Below are 13,572 nucleotides of genomic sequence, written 5' to 3'. Positions count from 1 at the left end.
CATCCTAAAGAATCAAGGCAGTGAAATTCCAACTAGGTCCAAACACACTATCTGCATTAATACTCTGCCTCAAATGCTACAAAAAACAGCACTTTAAATTTTTTTAATTCATTAATGGGATGTTGGCATCGCTGGCTAGGCCAACATTTATTGCCCATCACTTATTGCCCATGAGAAGGTGGTGGTGAGCTGCCTTCTTGAACCACTGCAGTCCATATTGTGTAGGTACACTCACAGTGCTGTTAGGGAGGGAGTTCCGGGATTTTGACTCAGCGACAGTGAAGGAACGGCGATATATTTCCAAGTCAGGATGGTGAGTGGCTTGGAGGGGAATTTGCAGGTGGTGGTGTTCCCAAGTGTCTGCTGCCCTTGTCCTTCTAGATGGTAGTGGTCATGGGTTTGCAAGGTGCTGTCTAAGGAGCACTGATGAGTTCCTGCAGTGCATCTTGTACTGCTGCCACTGTGCACCAGTGGTGGAGGGAGTGAATGTTTTTTTGTGGATGGAGTGCCAATCAAGCGGGCTGCTTTGCCCTGGATGATGTCAAGCTTCCTGAGTGTTATTGGAGCTGCACTCATCCAGGCAAGTGGAGAGTATTCCATCACACTCCTGACTTGTGCTTTGCAGATGGTGGACAGACTTTGAGGGGTCAGGAGGCAAATTACTCACCACAGAATTCCCAGCCTCTGACCTGCTTTTGCAGCCACAGTATTTATATGGCTGGTCCAATTCAAGTTCTAGTCAATAGTAACACCCAGGATGTTTACAGTGTGGGATTCAGTGATGGTAATCCCATTGAAAGTCAAGGGGCGATGGTTAAGTTCTGTCTTGTTGGCCCATGATTCACCACACTGTGATGTCAAGAAACCAGCTTTGTGACCAGAGGGAAATAAAAACTGGAAGGGCTTCCCAAGAGGAAGCGAGGAAGGAATATGAAGCAGCCTATGCTTTGATGGTCTTGCAGTCTATCACAGGACCAAATACTTATTGAATCTGATTGGCAGCAGCCCGACAGATTTGTCCTGTCACTTGGGAATGGTGTACAATGACAGAAAACTGGGCGATGCGGGGGATGGGGGCTGGGGAGGGGGGGGGGGGAATGCAAAAATGGGAGAATGAAAAGAAATACCTTAGGAATTGAACTTTGACCATTCAAGGATTAAAATTTACTTCACACTCTTGAGTACTCAAATGATTCCTATGAACTTTTGTACAAATATACTTTTATTTTAATAAATGTCAGATAATATTTTAAAACACAATGTCTGGCAGAGGGCTACACATTGTAGTGAAATTTTTGGTATTAGATGGTAAAACTCAAGAGATTCTGAACTCCTCAACTAGAATATTGTCCTTATCTGCACCTGAAGTAACTTTTGAAGTTTTTTTTTGAGGGGGGGAGGGTGGTGGAGGTAGCAAAGAAAAGGGATACTGTTTGTTATCAATAAAAAGTAGAATTAAGACTGTGAAAATTTGTTTCAAAATTTGTTCTATACAATAATTAATACTGGTGTGCCTCATGGTGTTCCATTGCATAAAGCCGCCACTCAATAAAAATGCATTATACCAGTTGTAAAGTGAGGTATCCTGTCCCTTTAAGAGAATGCAAGTGTATTGACCATGTGACAACACTGACGAATGACTGCACAGCATGGGCAACTGGGAACTGTCAGTCTAGTTCTGGAGGTTTCTGAGTGAGCACGTATGATGTGGTGCTCTGCCCTATGTTTCAATAAACCATCTCTGTTTATTCTTACATCAGCCTCTCCCCATTATTGATTGCAAGCAGCAATTGAGGAGAACATAGGAAGGTGTGCAGTTAGAATTTGGTTGGCCAACAAACTCATTTACCCAAGACATAAAAGTGGTGATGAGGATAAAGAACAAAAGAAAATAAATTTCAAAATGGGTGAGCAAAGCATTGGAAAGAGCATCTGTACTTAACTTATAAAATAGGTGACAGCCAGTAATCAGAGCAGAAAGCAGCGCTGCAAGTTAAAATTTAAAAAAAAACCCAGCAGAATTGCGATCATGGGGATCCTGACAAAACCCAAAAATGCAAAAACCAGCAGAGAAAAGCTGACAGCTGCAGAGGCAGAGTTAAAAAAAAAGTTAACTGCTCTTAAAGCAGCAATGCATTTAAATTGGTAAATACATGAAAAATGGCTATGGACAGAAAATTATAAGAGACCCCAGAGAGGTGAGCCAAACACCTAAATTTGTCATTACCTGGAAAGCCTATCCAAAGTGCAGTCCCCTTGCAGTCAATGCTGCAGTCCAGGCATGTTGAATCATTCAACCCCATTTCAGACGACTGGTCCCGATATATCGAATGCCTAGTGTTCTTTTTTACCACTAATGACATCACGGGGGAGGAGAAGAAGAGGGCGATTATTTTGACCTCATGCGGAAGCAAAAGGTATGGGCTGATCCACAGCCTTATGTCACCTTGCGGCCTAGACTCAAAGACCTTCGATGAGTCACCTGAGACCAAAGTCCTCAGTCACTATACAGCGCTTCAAGTTTAATTCAAGGAACAGGCTTCCGGAGGAGGCAATAGCTGACTTTGTGGCCATTTTAAAGGCATTAACTGAGCATTGCAAATTCGGAATGTCCATTAGCGATATGTTGAGAGACCTTCTGATATGCAGGATTGGAGATGATACTATCTAAAGGCGTTTGCTAGCCGAACGTGGTCTAGGCTTCTATAAGGCATTAGAATTAGCTACCACGATGGAGAGTGCCGTTCGAAATTCCAAAGTTATAAAAGAGACACAAAATGGCGCCGTCCATCTGGTCGAGTGGGACAATCCGGCAACAAAAGGCGTGGAAACTTCGGACTCCACAGAAAGACGGGAAACGGTCTCTAGCTCCCGGCAATTGAAAAACAATGGCACTGCAGTGAAAACCCACAAAATGAATGAGAGAAATACATTCAGGCCTCCAGTGAGCAAACGGCAACTCATACAAGTCGAGTGCTTCTTCTGCCACTGCTACGGCCACATAATGCAGCACGGCAGAGAGAGGTTAAAACAACTATAAAGGCAGAAGGAAAAATCATGAAATATGCCTCACAGAAGAGCCAGAAGAAATAGAATCAGACATCCATTTGTTATATAACCTCAAAGTGGGTAGAACCGAGCCAATCCAAGTAGTCATTACAGTTAACCGACAAAGGCAAAATACTGCAAATCTGAAACAAAAACAAAAAATGCTGGAAAAACTCAGCAGGTCTGACAGCATCTGTGGAGAGAAAGACAGAGTTAACGTTTTGAGTCCGTATGACTCTTGTTTTGTTACAGTTAACGGACAACCCATTAAGGTGGAAGTTGATAAGGGAGCGTCTATGTCCGTCTTTGGAGAGCAGACATTTAGATATCTGAGTAAAGGAACCCATCCTTTGAAGTTAGAAATTTCGGACACAAAGCTGAAGACATACACTGGAGAAGAGATAAGACTGAAAGGGTTATATCAAGTCTCGGTGACGTATGGAGATCAATCTGAATGGTTGCCTTTGTTAGTGGTAGCTGGGAGAGGGCCCAGCTGAATAGGCTGCAACTGGCTTGAAAAGATTAAATTGAAATGGGCCGAAATTTTTCAAATTACGATGAAAGGCTTGCAGGAATTGTTGCAAAATTATGCTTCCGTTTTCAATGACGAGTTAGGAAGGATTCGAGAGCTGCAGACCAAAGTCCATGTAGACCCCAGCGCAACCCCAGATTTATAAGATACAGACCAGTCCCTTATGCTCTATGGAGCAAAGTTGAAACCAAACCGGACATATTGGAAAAATTGGGCATCCTACAACCAGTGCAATTTACTGACTGGGCGGCACCTGTCGTACCTGTACTGAATCCGGACCAAAGTGTGTGTTTATGCGGTGACTATAAGCTGTCAATAAGGTGGCCAAACTTGATGGACACCTAACACCCAAGATTGAGGAATTGTATTTGAAGTTGGCAGGGGGCACCACATATTCAAAGTTAGACATGAGCCATGCCTACCAGCAGGCAGAGTTGGAAAAGGACTCTAGGGAATTCGTCACCATTAATACACACCGAGGATTGTATCAATACACATGTCTACCCTTTGGGGTCTTCTCAGCGTGTGCTATTTTCCAAAGAATAATGGAAAACTTGCTCCAGGGTTTGCCCCATGTTATCGTTTACTTGGATGACACATTGGTCACGGGGCTGACCAACGATGAACACTTAGCAAATCTAGAAGAGGTGCTCAAATGCTTTGCACAAACAGGGGTATGTTTAAAATAAGAGAAGCGTCTGTTCCAAGCTAAGGAGGTAGTTTACTTGGGCCACAAGGTTGATGCGCAGGGCCTGCATTCTGTGGAAGAAAAAGTCCAGGCCATTCGCGAGGCACCTGCCCCGAGAAATACCACAGAGATTAAGGCTTTCTTAGGCATGGTAAACTACTACAGATAATTCCTCCCAAACCTCTCGACTGTGCTGGCGCCATTGTACGGCTTGCTTAGGAAGAACCAGAAATGGAGTTGGCAAGCCCCACACCAGGATGCCTTCCTATGAGTGACGCAATTGTTAAGATCGACAGCCTTGTTGGTCCACTTTGACCCCAAGAAGGAATTAATTTTAATATGTGATGTGTCCTCTTATGGAATAGGGGCTGTCCTTTCACATCGGATGGCAGATGGCTTCCAACAACCCAATGGTTATACATCTCACATACTCAGTGTACAGAGCGATGATATTCCCAATTTAAAAAGAGGGCTCAGTTATTGTGTTTGGCATCCAGAAGTTTCATCAATATCTCCACGGTCACCATTTCCATATTATAACCGACCTACTGGGATTATTTGGAGAAGACGAAGCGATACCCCCTATCGCATTGGCCCGCATCCAGAGATGGGCACTAATATTAGCCACCTACGAATGCACTTTTGTTCACCGTTCAGGAACTCAAGTCGCATATGCTGACACACTAAGTCACCTTCCCCTGCCAGCTAATAATGGGGAGTCTCCAGTTCCCCAGGAACTGGTCTTAGTGCTAAATGTTCTGGATTCCTCCCCTGTTCAGGCAAGACAAATCCATAAGTGGACAAGCCGGGGCCCACTATTATCTAACGTCCGGGAGCAGGTCTTGAATGGTTGGTCAGATGGATCTAAATCTGAGGAGATGAAGCCCTGTTCTGATCGCAAATATGAACTCTCCTGTTAGGATGGCATATTACTCTGGGGAGCAAAGGTTATCGTGCCCCCGAGGGAGCAAAGGCCGTTATTTGCTGAGTTACACAGCGCTCACCCGGGCATTAGCAGAACGAAGATGCTCGCATGCAGCTATTTTTGGTGGCCAGGCATGGACTTGGATATCGAAACCCTGGTCAAAAGCTGTCCTCAGTGCCAGCAGGTGCAAAAGCTCTCCCCCCCCCCCCCCCCCCCACTTAGCTCCATTGCACCCATAGGAGTGACCGGGATGGCCATGGGTGCAGCTCCATGTCAATTACATGGGACCCTTCTTGGGCACAATGTTCCTTTTACTGATTGACTCCCACTCCAAATGGATGGACGTCTATGAAGTCCTGTCACCCACGTTGGCGGCCACCATAGACTGTTTGCGGCAGAGTTTTGTAGTGCATAGGTTGCCAGAGGTCCTCGTGTCCAACAACGGGACCACTTTTACCAGCGGGGAGTTCCACAGGTTCACGACCCTTATGAGCATTCCCATTTCAAAACCTCACCCTATCGCCCAGTATCGAATGGTATGGCTGAATGGGCAGTCCAAATGTTTAAATCAGGGATGAATAAGATGGAAGGGGATTCCACCAGTACAAAGTTGTCCTGGTTCCCGTTTGCATACACCACAAATGATGACTGGCATTCCCCCTACAGAAGTACTAATGGAGAGACATCTCTGCACCTGCCTGACCCTTATCTGGCCGAATTTAGAGGGAAGGGTGGAGAAAAACCAAGAGGCACAAAGACCAGGCATGGTGGTCATGGTTGCGAAATAACTTTCATGGTGGGAGATGCGATCCTCGCGAAGAACTTTGGAGATGGGTCCAATTGGCCGTTAGGTGAGGTGACTGCGGTAACTGGTCCCCTCTCCTATAATGTATGGGTAAACAGTCGAATAGTTAGACAACACATGGATCATCTCCGCAAAAGAACCCCAGTCCCACAAGAAGAAATGCAGTCTTCATCTACGCTTGAGTTTATGCCTCACGGAGAGGACAGGTCACATGATTTGGAAGTACTGGTGGGGCCTGTGGGACACGAGGGGGTCGGGGAGACAAACCTGCCAATTTCCACTGAGGAATCTAGTGGTCAACTGTCTCCTGAGAGGGGGGTCTCAGAAAAACCAGCCGAAGTTGTTGGGCTACGACGCTCAACCTGTTCGAGAAAGCCTCCTGAGAGACTTGACCTGTAAATAGTTATTTTGTAAACAATTAACGTGTTTTATGCTTGTTAGCTGTACTTTTAAGTAATGGGAAAGGGATGTGGTAAAGTGAGGTACCCTGTCCCTTTAAGAGAATGCAAGTGTACTGATTATGTGACTGCACGGACAAATCACTGTACAGCGCGGGCGTTGGGAACTGTTAAGTCTTGTTCTGGAAATTTCTGAGTGAGCACGTATGATCCAGTGATATGCCCTATGTCTCAATAAACCATCACTGTTTATTTTTACATCAGTCTCTCCCCATTATTGATTGCAAGCAGCAACTGATGAAAACATAGGAAGGCGTGCAGTTACAGTTCGGTTGGCCAACAAACTCATTTACCCATTTGGTTTAGCTTTCATATGTTTTAATCATATGATTTAACTTTCATCCCATCTGATAGCTAGGAATAGTCTGTAACTGTTTCCCGTTCATCTGGGGCTCAGTGCTGCACTTTGATGTATTTACCATCCAATTGCCTTCCTTCTTAAAACTGTGAAAATCTATGGTTTCGTGCTATCATACATACTTCAGGGGAAACTGAAGTTGATCAGTAAAATTGAAACAGGCATCAACAATAATTGGCATACAAGTACAATTTTAGTCAAAGTGGGTCCTGCTCAGCTTTAAACAGCCATGTTGCTTAAAATTAAAAGTACTGCATGTGTTCAGAGAGGCATTTTACACTTTCAGCTTGCTGCCCATGAAATAGCATGCTACTTTGAAACATGTACTAAAAACACTGGTGGTGGCGGATGATCAGCTAGGCCTCTATTTCAAAAGTAGAGGTGCAAACCTCTATAAATATGAAAATGACTCTGTCCCCATTACCTCATACTGATCTGGGAATTGATGGTCCTGATACTTACTCTGTCTGGTATCCCAGTCAGTGGTTCTAAGCCAACTTCCCGGATAACATATGTTTCTGGGAGTTAGCTCCTTGTGAATTGTAATTATATCATCAATTAATCCATAGTTCTCTGAAGGATAAATAGGTAAAGGGCTCAAAATATTGCACTGTTCCAAGCTCCTTACCTCATACCCTCTAACATCTTTCTTCTGCAAGAATTAATCTATATATCACTAAGTACTGTATAATGACTGACTTGACTTCAATAATCATTTGCACAGCCTAATGACCCATTATGTGAAAAAAATATTGGTTACCCATGTGAGCTAAGTAATTGAACGCAGAAATCAAGCTTGGAAAGTAAGAAACAGTTGAGATATAATGACTAATAGCAAAGGAAGAGAAACAGAACAACTGCACCGGAGGCACTTTGCTCCCCTTCATTGATTATTAAATCACATTCTGAAGCAATACTTACGCACACATGCAGGTGATCTGCCTGACCACTTGTGGTCCTGCTGGCAAATTCGGACTGAAGTTCCAATCAAGCGAAAACCTGGACTGCACTGATACACCACTGTCCCGCGATAATTAAAATTTTCTCCAATTATCTGACCATTGACAATGGGCTTAGGCATCCCACAGTGACCAGCTAAGGCAAAAAAAAGCTGCAATTAGTAACATTTATGGCTTGATCGATTTCAATTCCAGGACAGAATTCAAAAAGGAAAAGAAACAATAGTCGCCTTCAAACTTTTTACACGCAGAGACTTTACAAGTTGTTGAGCATGTTGACATGATTTAACACTGTCATGTCCCAATACAATAATTTTGTGATAACGCAGGATGGTTAATTTGGGAATTCGTCATTAAAATGAGAACGCTGAGTGCAGCTGGTTTAAATAGGTTTCAGGATTAATCCCAAATATGACATATGAATCTTCACGTTAAATGAACTCATTGAAATAACAAAGGGAAACTTCCAAAGCTATAGATGGTAAACTTGTCAACTTGATCTTCTTGGAATTAGTTACCAATAGTTCTTTGCTTAATGCACACAATTACTTGCAAAATTTCAGAAGCAATTGCTATGATTCGTTAGTATTTATTGAAAATTTTCTTTGTTATTAAGATTGATCTAAATATTAACAAGCAAAATTTGGTAAGCAAAACCTCACAAGCTCACAAGATATAGAGTTTTTCACACTGATGTATAAATATCTCCAAATACTGACCGAGACATTTCACTTCCATTCCACTCCACAGCCCATTGGCCTGGCATTCCCGCACCCGGGATCCTACCATCGTGTATCCGGTATTGCAGGAAAAGATGGCAGTCGCTCCATATATCGTTAATGTTCCAATCTTATTGCCATTTGGAGGAAATGGCAGTTCTCCACATGAAATAACTGAAGAGTTACAAAATTGATGAATTAATTTTAACAATTCAACTGCTGTAAAATGCTTTCTTTCCTACACCATTTGCTGGTCAGGCAGAAGCCAGACACAGCCATATGTAAATGTTATACACTTAGAACGTTTAGAATTTCTTTTTGCCCAATGTGGATGGCTTTCTGTATAAAAACAGTTCTTTAGAACTTGTCAGAGTAAGGAGGCAGAATCAAGGTTTAGGGATCCTGAAATATGTTGGCTATTAAACATCTCAAACAAAGCTGTTTGCTTCCTAAGTGCAAGCATGCTTTCTTCTCTTTGTCCATTTGTTCCAATCCTATCTGTTAGGGCATTGGCTTGTAGAACTATCCATAGGTGAGTAAGAAGAAACTCCGCTGATGGAACCTGTAGGAGTGGGCCTAATGGTGAGTCAGAATGGTCAGCCAATCATCAACAGTACACTGAGGTTCTGTGGACGTGCTTTGTGAGGTGTCAGATTATAATATCTACCACAGATGATAGACTTGGTTTCAAAATTCCATCCTCAGATATGCCAATTTGGAGTTATTTCAACCCCAGAAAGACCATATACCCTATCTTACCCTGCATCTAAAGAGCTGGTTTGGCATTCTGTGCAAAATATTTTGAATTAATACAAATTTTTAAGGTTTAGTGGCAGCAGTTCTTTTGTTTGCAATATAAACATGAAATCAATGGAAATAATAGGATTGCTGAGAAAAGAGACATTTTTTGTCAAAGCTTTCTGTCTTATACTCATCAGGACAATTTACAAGAAAATACCAATGTCAGGGGAAGCAACTTATTTACACTGTATGAGAAGAGAGTGCTAATTGGTTGGCAAGGTGACTCTGACTGGTAGAGGCATTGCTATGGAGAATGCACCAGTTAATGGTGGCCAAGTTAACTGCCAAGCGTAGCTTGAAATTTAAACCAGGCAGTTTTATTTGATTCGTCAAGAGATTGCCCTGGGGAATGAACCAGCGGATGAGTGCCACTTATTTTGTTTAGCTGAAACAGACGCAATGTGTGTGCATGTTCTTTCTGTCTGCAAAGAACAGAGCCTTATGTATTAATATATATAGCTTCCATTACATGTAAATGCCCCACACTATCAGCCTGACTGACAAACTTAAATTGGTTGTCAGCATAATTTTTAGCACTGAGGATTATTTAGCAAATGTTGTCCAATCGCGGAATCACATCTAATGCTGGACACCATGTTTTGAGTTTTGCATGCACGGGCTGGTTGGGACATGCTGTTTGATACAATCCGCCAGTTTTGGACATATGGCTTACATACCTAGCATCACGCTGGCACTGAAATTCATATACCATATTACTCATTTGTGTGATAGGCAGAACATTTTTTTGGCTTGATGGCAGCATTCCTGTTAGTGGCAAATACCACTCGTGTTGCTGTAGCACAGTAACAGCGTGAAATAGCTAGCTTCACCTATTGCTCAAATTTTTGAGATACCTTGCCCTTCCAGGGTAATCTGAAGTAGACTAGGCACCTTTAAGGGTCGAAAGTGATGGCCTTGAGTCTAATCATGAGTTTGCACAATATACAGCATGAAATGCTCTGATCAGGGTGACCATTATCCTGCAGGGTGTCTTTGATGTATCAAACTTACATGGTGAGCAAATGGCTCAGGCCCTATCTCCAAGGTTGCTGATAAGGCAATTTTGAGAAACTAGATTAAAAGATATAACTCTAGATAAGTAATGGTGAACATTTGAAGAATTAATTCATAATTTGCAATGAATACATGCTCCCTTAAGGAATAAAAAACCAAGAAAAGCAGACCAACTGTGGTTAATAGGAAGTGTTAAAGGTAGATTTTGTTAAAGGAAAAGGCTCATACATTTGTCATAGTGAATTGTAACTCAGGATTGGAAAGATTTTAGAGTTCAGCAAAGGATGACTAAGAAAGAGAAAATGGAAGAGACCTAAATAGCTTATAAAAACTTCTATAATCATTTAAAAGGGAAGAGATTAACACAAACAAACATGGGTTCCTTGGATGTAGAGACATGGGAAATTATAATGTTGAATAAGGAAATATTGAACAAATATATTGCTATCTATCTTCATGATAGAGGATACGAAAAGTATTCCAGAAGTAGTTGGGAACCAAGGGTCTAGTGAAAATGAGGAACTTAAAAAAATTAGGATTAGTAAGTAAAGAGTACCTGAGAAATTACTGGAACTAAAATCCACCAAATCGGCTGGACACGATGGCCTACATCCTCAGGTTTTAAAAGAGATGGCTACAGAAATAGTGGATGCATTGGTTTTGATCTTCCAGAATTCACTAGACTCCAGAGCAGTCCCCAGAGATTAGAAGATAGAAATGTAACCCCATACATAATGTATCTACATGTGCTGATTTACAAAGTTAGAGGGGAAAGTAAGCTGTGGGGAGGATACACAGAGACTGCAAAAGGATGTAGACAGATTAAGTGAGTGGGCATGCAATGGCAGATGGAACAAAATTTGGGGTAAGCTACCCTCTTTGGCCGGAAAAGTAAAAAGGCAGCATAGTTTTTAAATTGTGAGAGGCTGGGGAATATTGATATTCAGCAAGACCTGGGTGTGCATGTACACATATCACAGAAGGTTAACATGTAGGTCCAGAAATCAATTAGGAAATCAAGTGATATGATAGCCTTTATGACACAGAGGTTGGGGTGTAAGAGTAAAGCAGTCTTACTGCAATAGTATAGGGCCTTGGTGAGACGGCACCTAGAGTAATGTGTATGGCACTGATCTCCTTGCCTAAGGAAGGATACACATGTCTTAGAGGCAGTACAACAAAAGTTCACTATGCTAATTCCTGGGAAGAGGGGACTGTCCACTGGGGAGAGATTGAGTGATTACTATATCTGTGAGAGTTTAGAAGAATGAGAGTTGACCTCATTGAAACATATAAAATTCTTAAGGGTCTTGTCAGGGTAAATGTGGGGACCATGTTTCCCCTGACTGGGGAGTCTAGAAATAAGGGCCAATATCTCAGAATAAGGAGTCGGCCATTTAGGACTCAAATGAGGAGAAACTTCTTCATTTAATGGGGTGTGAATCTGTGAAATTCTCTATCCTAGAGAGCTGTGAATGTTCAGCCATTGAGTATATCCAAGAAAGAGATCAATACATTTTTGGATACTAAGGGAGTTAAGGAGTATGGACTTCATGCGTGAAGGTGTAGCTGAGACAGAAGATCTTAGTGAATGCCAGAGAAGGCTCAAAGGGCCGACTGGTCGACTCCTGCTCTTATTTCTTATGATCTTATCTGCAGCTTACCTAATACATTTACAACATTGAATTGATATGTGAAAGACTTAATGAGGAGTCGCACCCCTTAGTACTGACAAAAATCGACCTGCACTTATATAACATCTTTAACATTGTAGAATGACTCAGGGCGCTTCACAGGAACATTATCAAATTAAGTTTGACACCAAACCACATAACGAAATATTAACACAAAAGCAAAATATCCATGGATGCTGGGAATCAGAAATATAAACAAAAATGCTGGAAATATTCAGCAGTTTTGGCAGCCTCTGTGGAGAGATAAACAGAGTTAATCCTTCAGGTCTGATGAAAGGTCATGCATGACCTGAAAGGTGAACTCTCTTTCGAATAAAAAAAGGAAAAAGGGGAACCTCTGGATGTGCTGTATTTAGATTTCCAGAAGGCATCTGACAAGGTGCCGTATCAAAGGTGACTATGCAAAATAAGAGCTTATAGTATAGGAGGTAACATATTAGTGTGGATAGGGGATTGGTTAGCTAACAGGAAATAAAAGTTGGCATGAATGGATCATTTTCAGGCTGGCTTGATATGACAAGTGAAGCGCCACAGGGATCAATACTGCCCCCTCAACTATTTACAATTTATTTCAATGGCTTGGATGAAGGGACCAAACACAAGATTGCTAAATCTGCTGATGACACAAAGATAGGCAAGAAAGTAAGTTGTGGAGTCTGAAAAGGAACATAGGTAGGTTCAGTCAGTGGGCAAAAATTTGACAGAGTATTATGTGGGAAAATGTGAACTTGTCCACTTTGATGGAAAGAATAGTAAAGCAGCATATTATTTAAATGGAGGGATATTGCAGAACATTGAGGTACAAAGGAATCTGGGTGCCCTGGTACATGAATCAGGAAAAGTTAGTATGCAGATAGGAAGGCAAATGTAATGTTGTTGTTTATCGCAAAGAGAAAGGGGTAAAAAAGTAAGGATGTTTTGCTACAGTTGTACAGGGTGCTGGTGAGACCACATCTGGAGCACTGTGTACAGTTTTGGTCTCCTTAATTAAGAAAGGGTATAAATGTGTTGGAAGCAGTTCAGAAAATGTTCACTCATATGATATCTGGGATGGGTGGTTATCTTATGAGGAAAGGTTGGGCCTATATCCATTGGAGTCCAGACGATCGAGAGGTGATCTTATTGAAATATATAAGATCCTGAGAGGTCCTGACAGGGTGGATGCTGAAAGAATGTATCCCCATGTGGGAGAGACAAGAATTAGGGAACACAGTTTAAAAGTAAGGGGTCTCCCATTTAGGACGGAGTTGAGAAGAATTTTTTTCTTTCAGAAAGTCGTGAGTCTTTGGAACTCTCTTCCCTGGAGTACAGGGAGGTAAATTCTTGATTACCAAGGGAGTCAAAGGTTATTGGGGTCGGTAGAATGTGGAGTTGAGGCCACAATCAGATCAGCCATGATCTTATTGAATGGCGGAGCTGGCTCGAGGGGCCAAAAGGCCTACTCCTGCTCCTAATTTGTATGTTCGTATGTATGTACTCTCTTCACAGATGCTGCCAAACCTACGGTGTATTTCGACTATTATTTGTTTTTATTAAGGGGATATTAAGACAGGTGACCAAAAGATTGGTTC

The 13,572-nt window shown here is 42.1% G+C and overlaps 1 protein-coding gene across 1 annotated transcript in view; it reads right to left on the bottom strand.

Annotated features, from left to right (window-relative positions):
* Positions 1 to 13,572, bottom strand: part of csmd2 (CUB and Sushi multiple domains 2) — a 1,856,113-nt gene that overhangs the window by 122,767 nt on the left and 1,719,774 nt on the right. The window contains exons 54-55 of the mRNA XM_078566065.1: positions 8,493 to 8,666; positions 7,736 to 7,909 (exon numbers count right to left, since the gene is read on the bottom strand). Of these exons, the coding sequence (XP_078422191.1) occupies positions 7,736 to 7,909; positions 8,493 to 8,666 (348 nt within the window). The remainder of the gene's footprint in view (positions 1 to 7,735; positions 7,910 to 8,492; positions 8,667 to 13,572) is intronic.

This window comes from Cetorhinus maximus, chromosome 21 (genome assembly GCF_964194155.1).
Source record: "Cetorhinus maximus chromosome 21, sCetMax3.hap1.1, whole genome shotgun sequence".
Taxonomy (NCBI): domain Eukaryota; kingdom Metazoa; phylum Chordata; class Chondrichthyes; order Lamniformes; family Cetorhinidae; genus Cetorhinus; species Cetorhinus maximus.
This window is presented reverse-complemented; position numbering and strand designations above follow the sequence as displayed.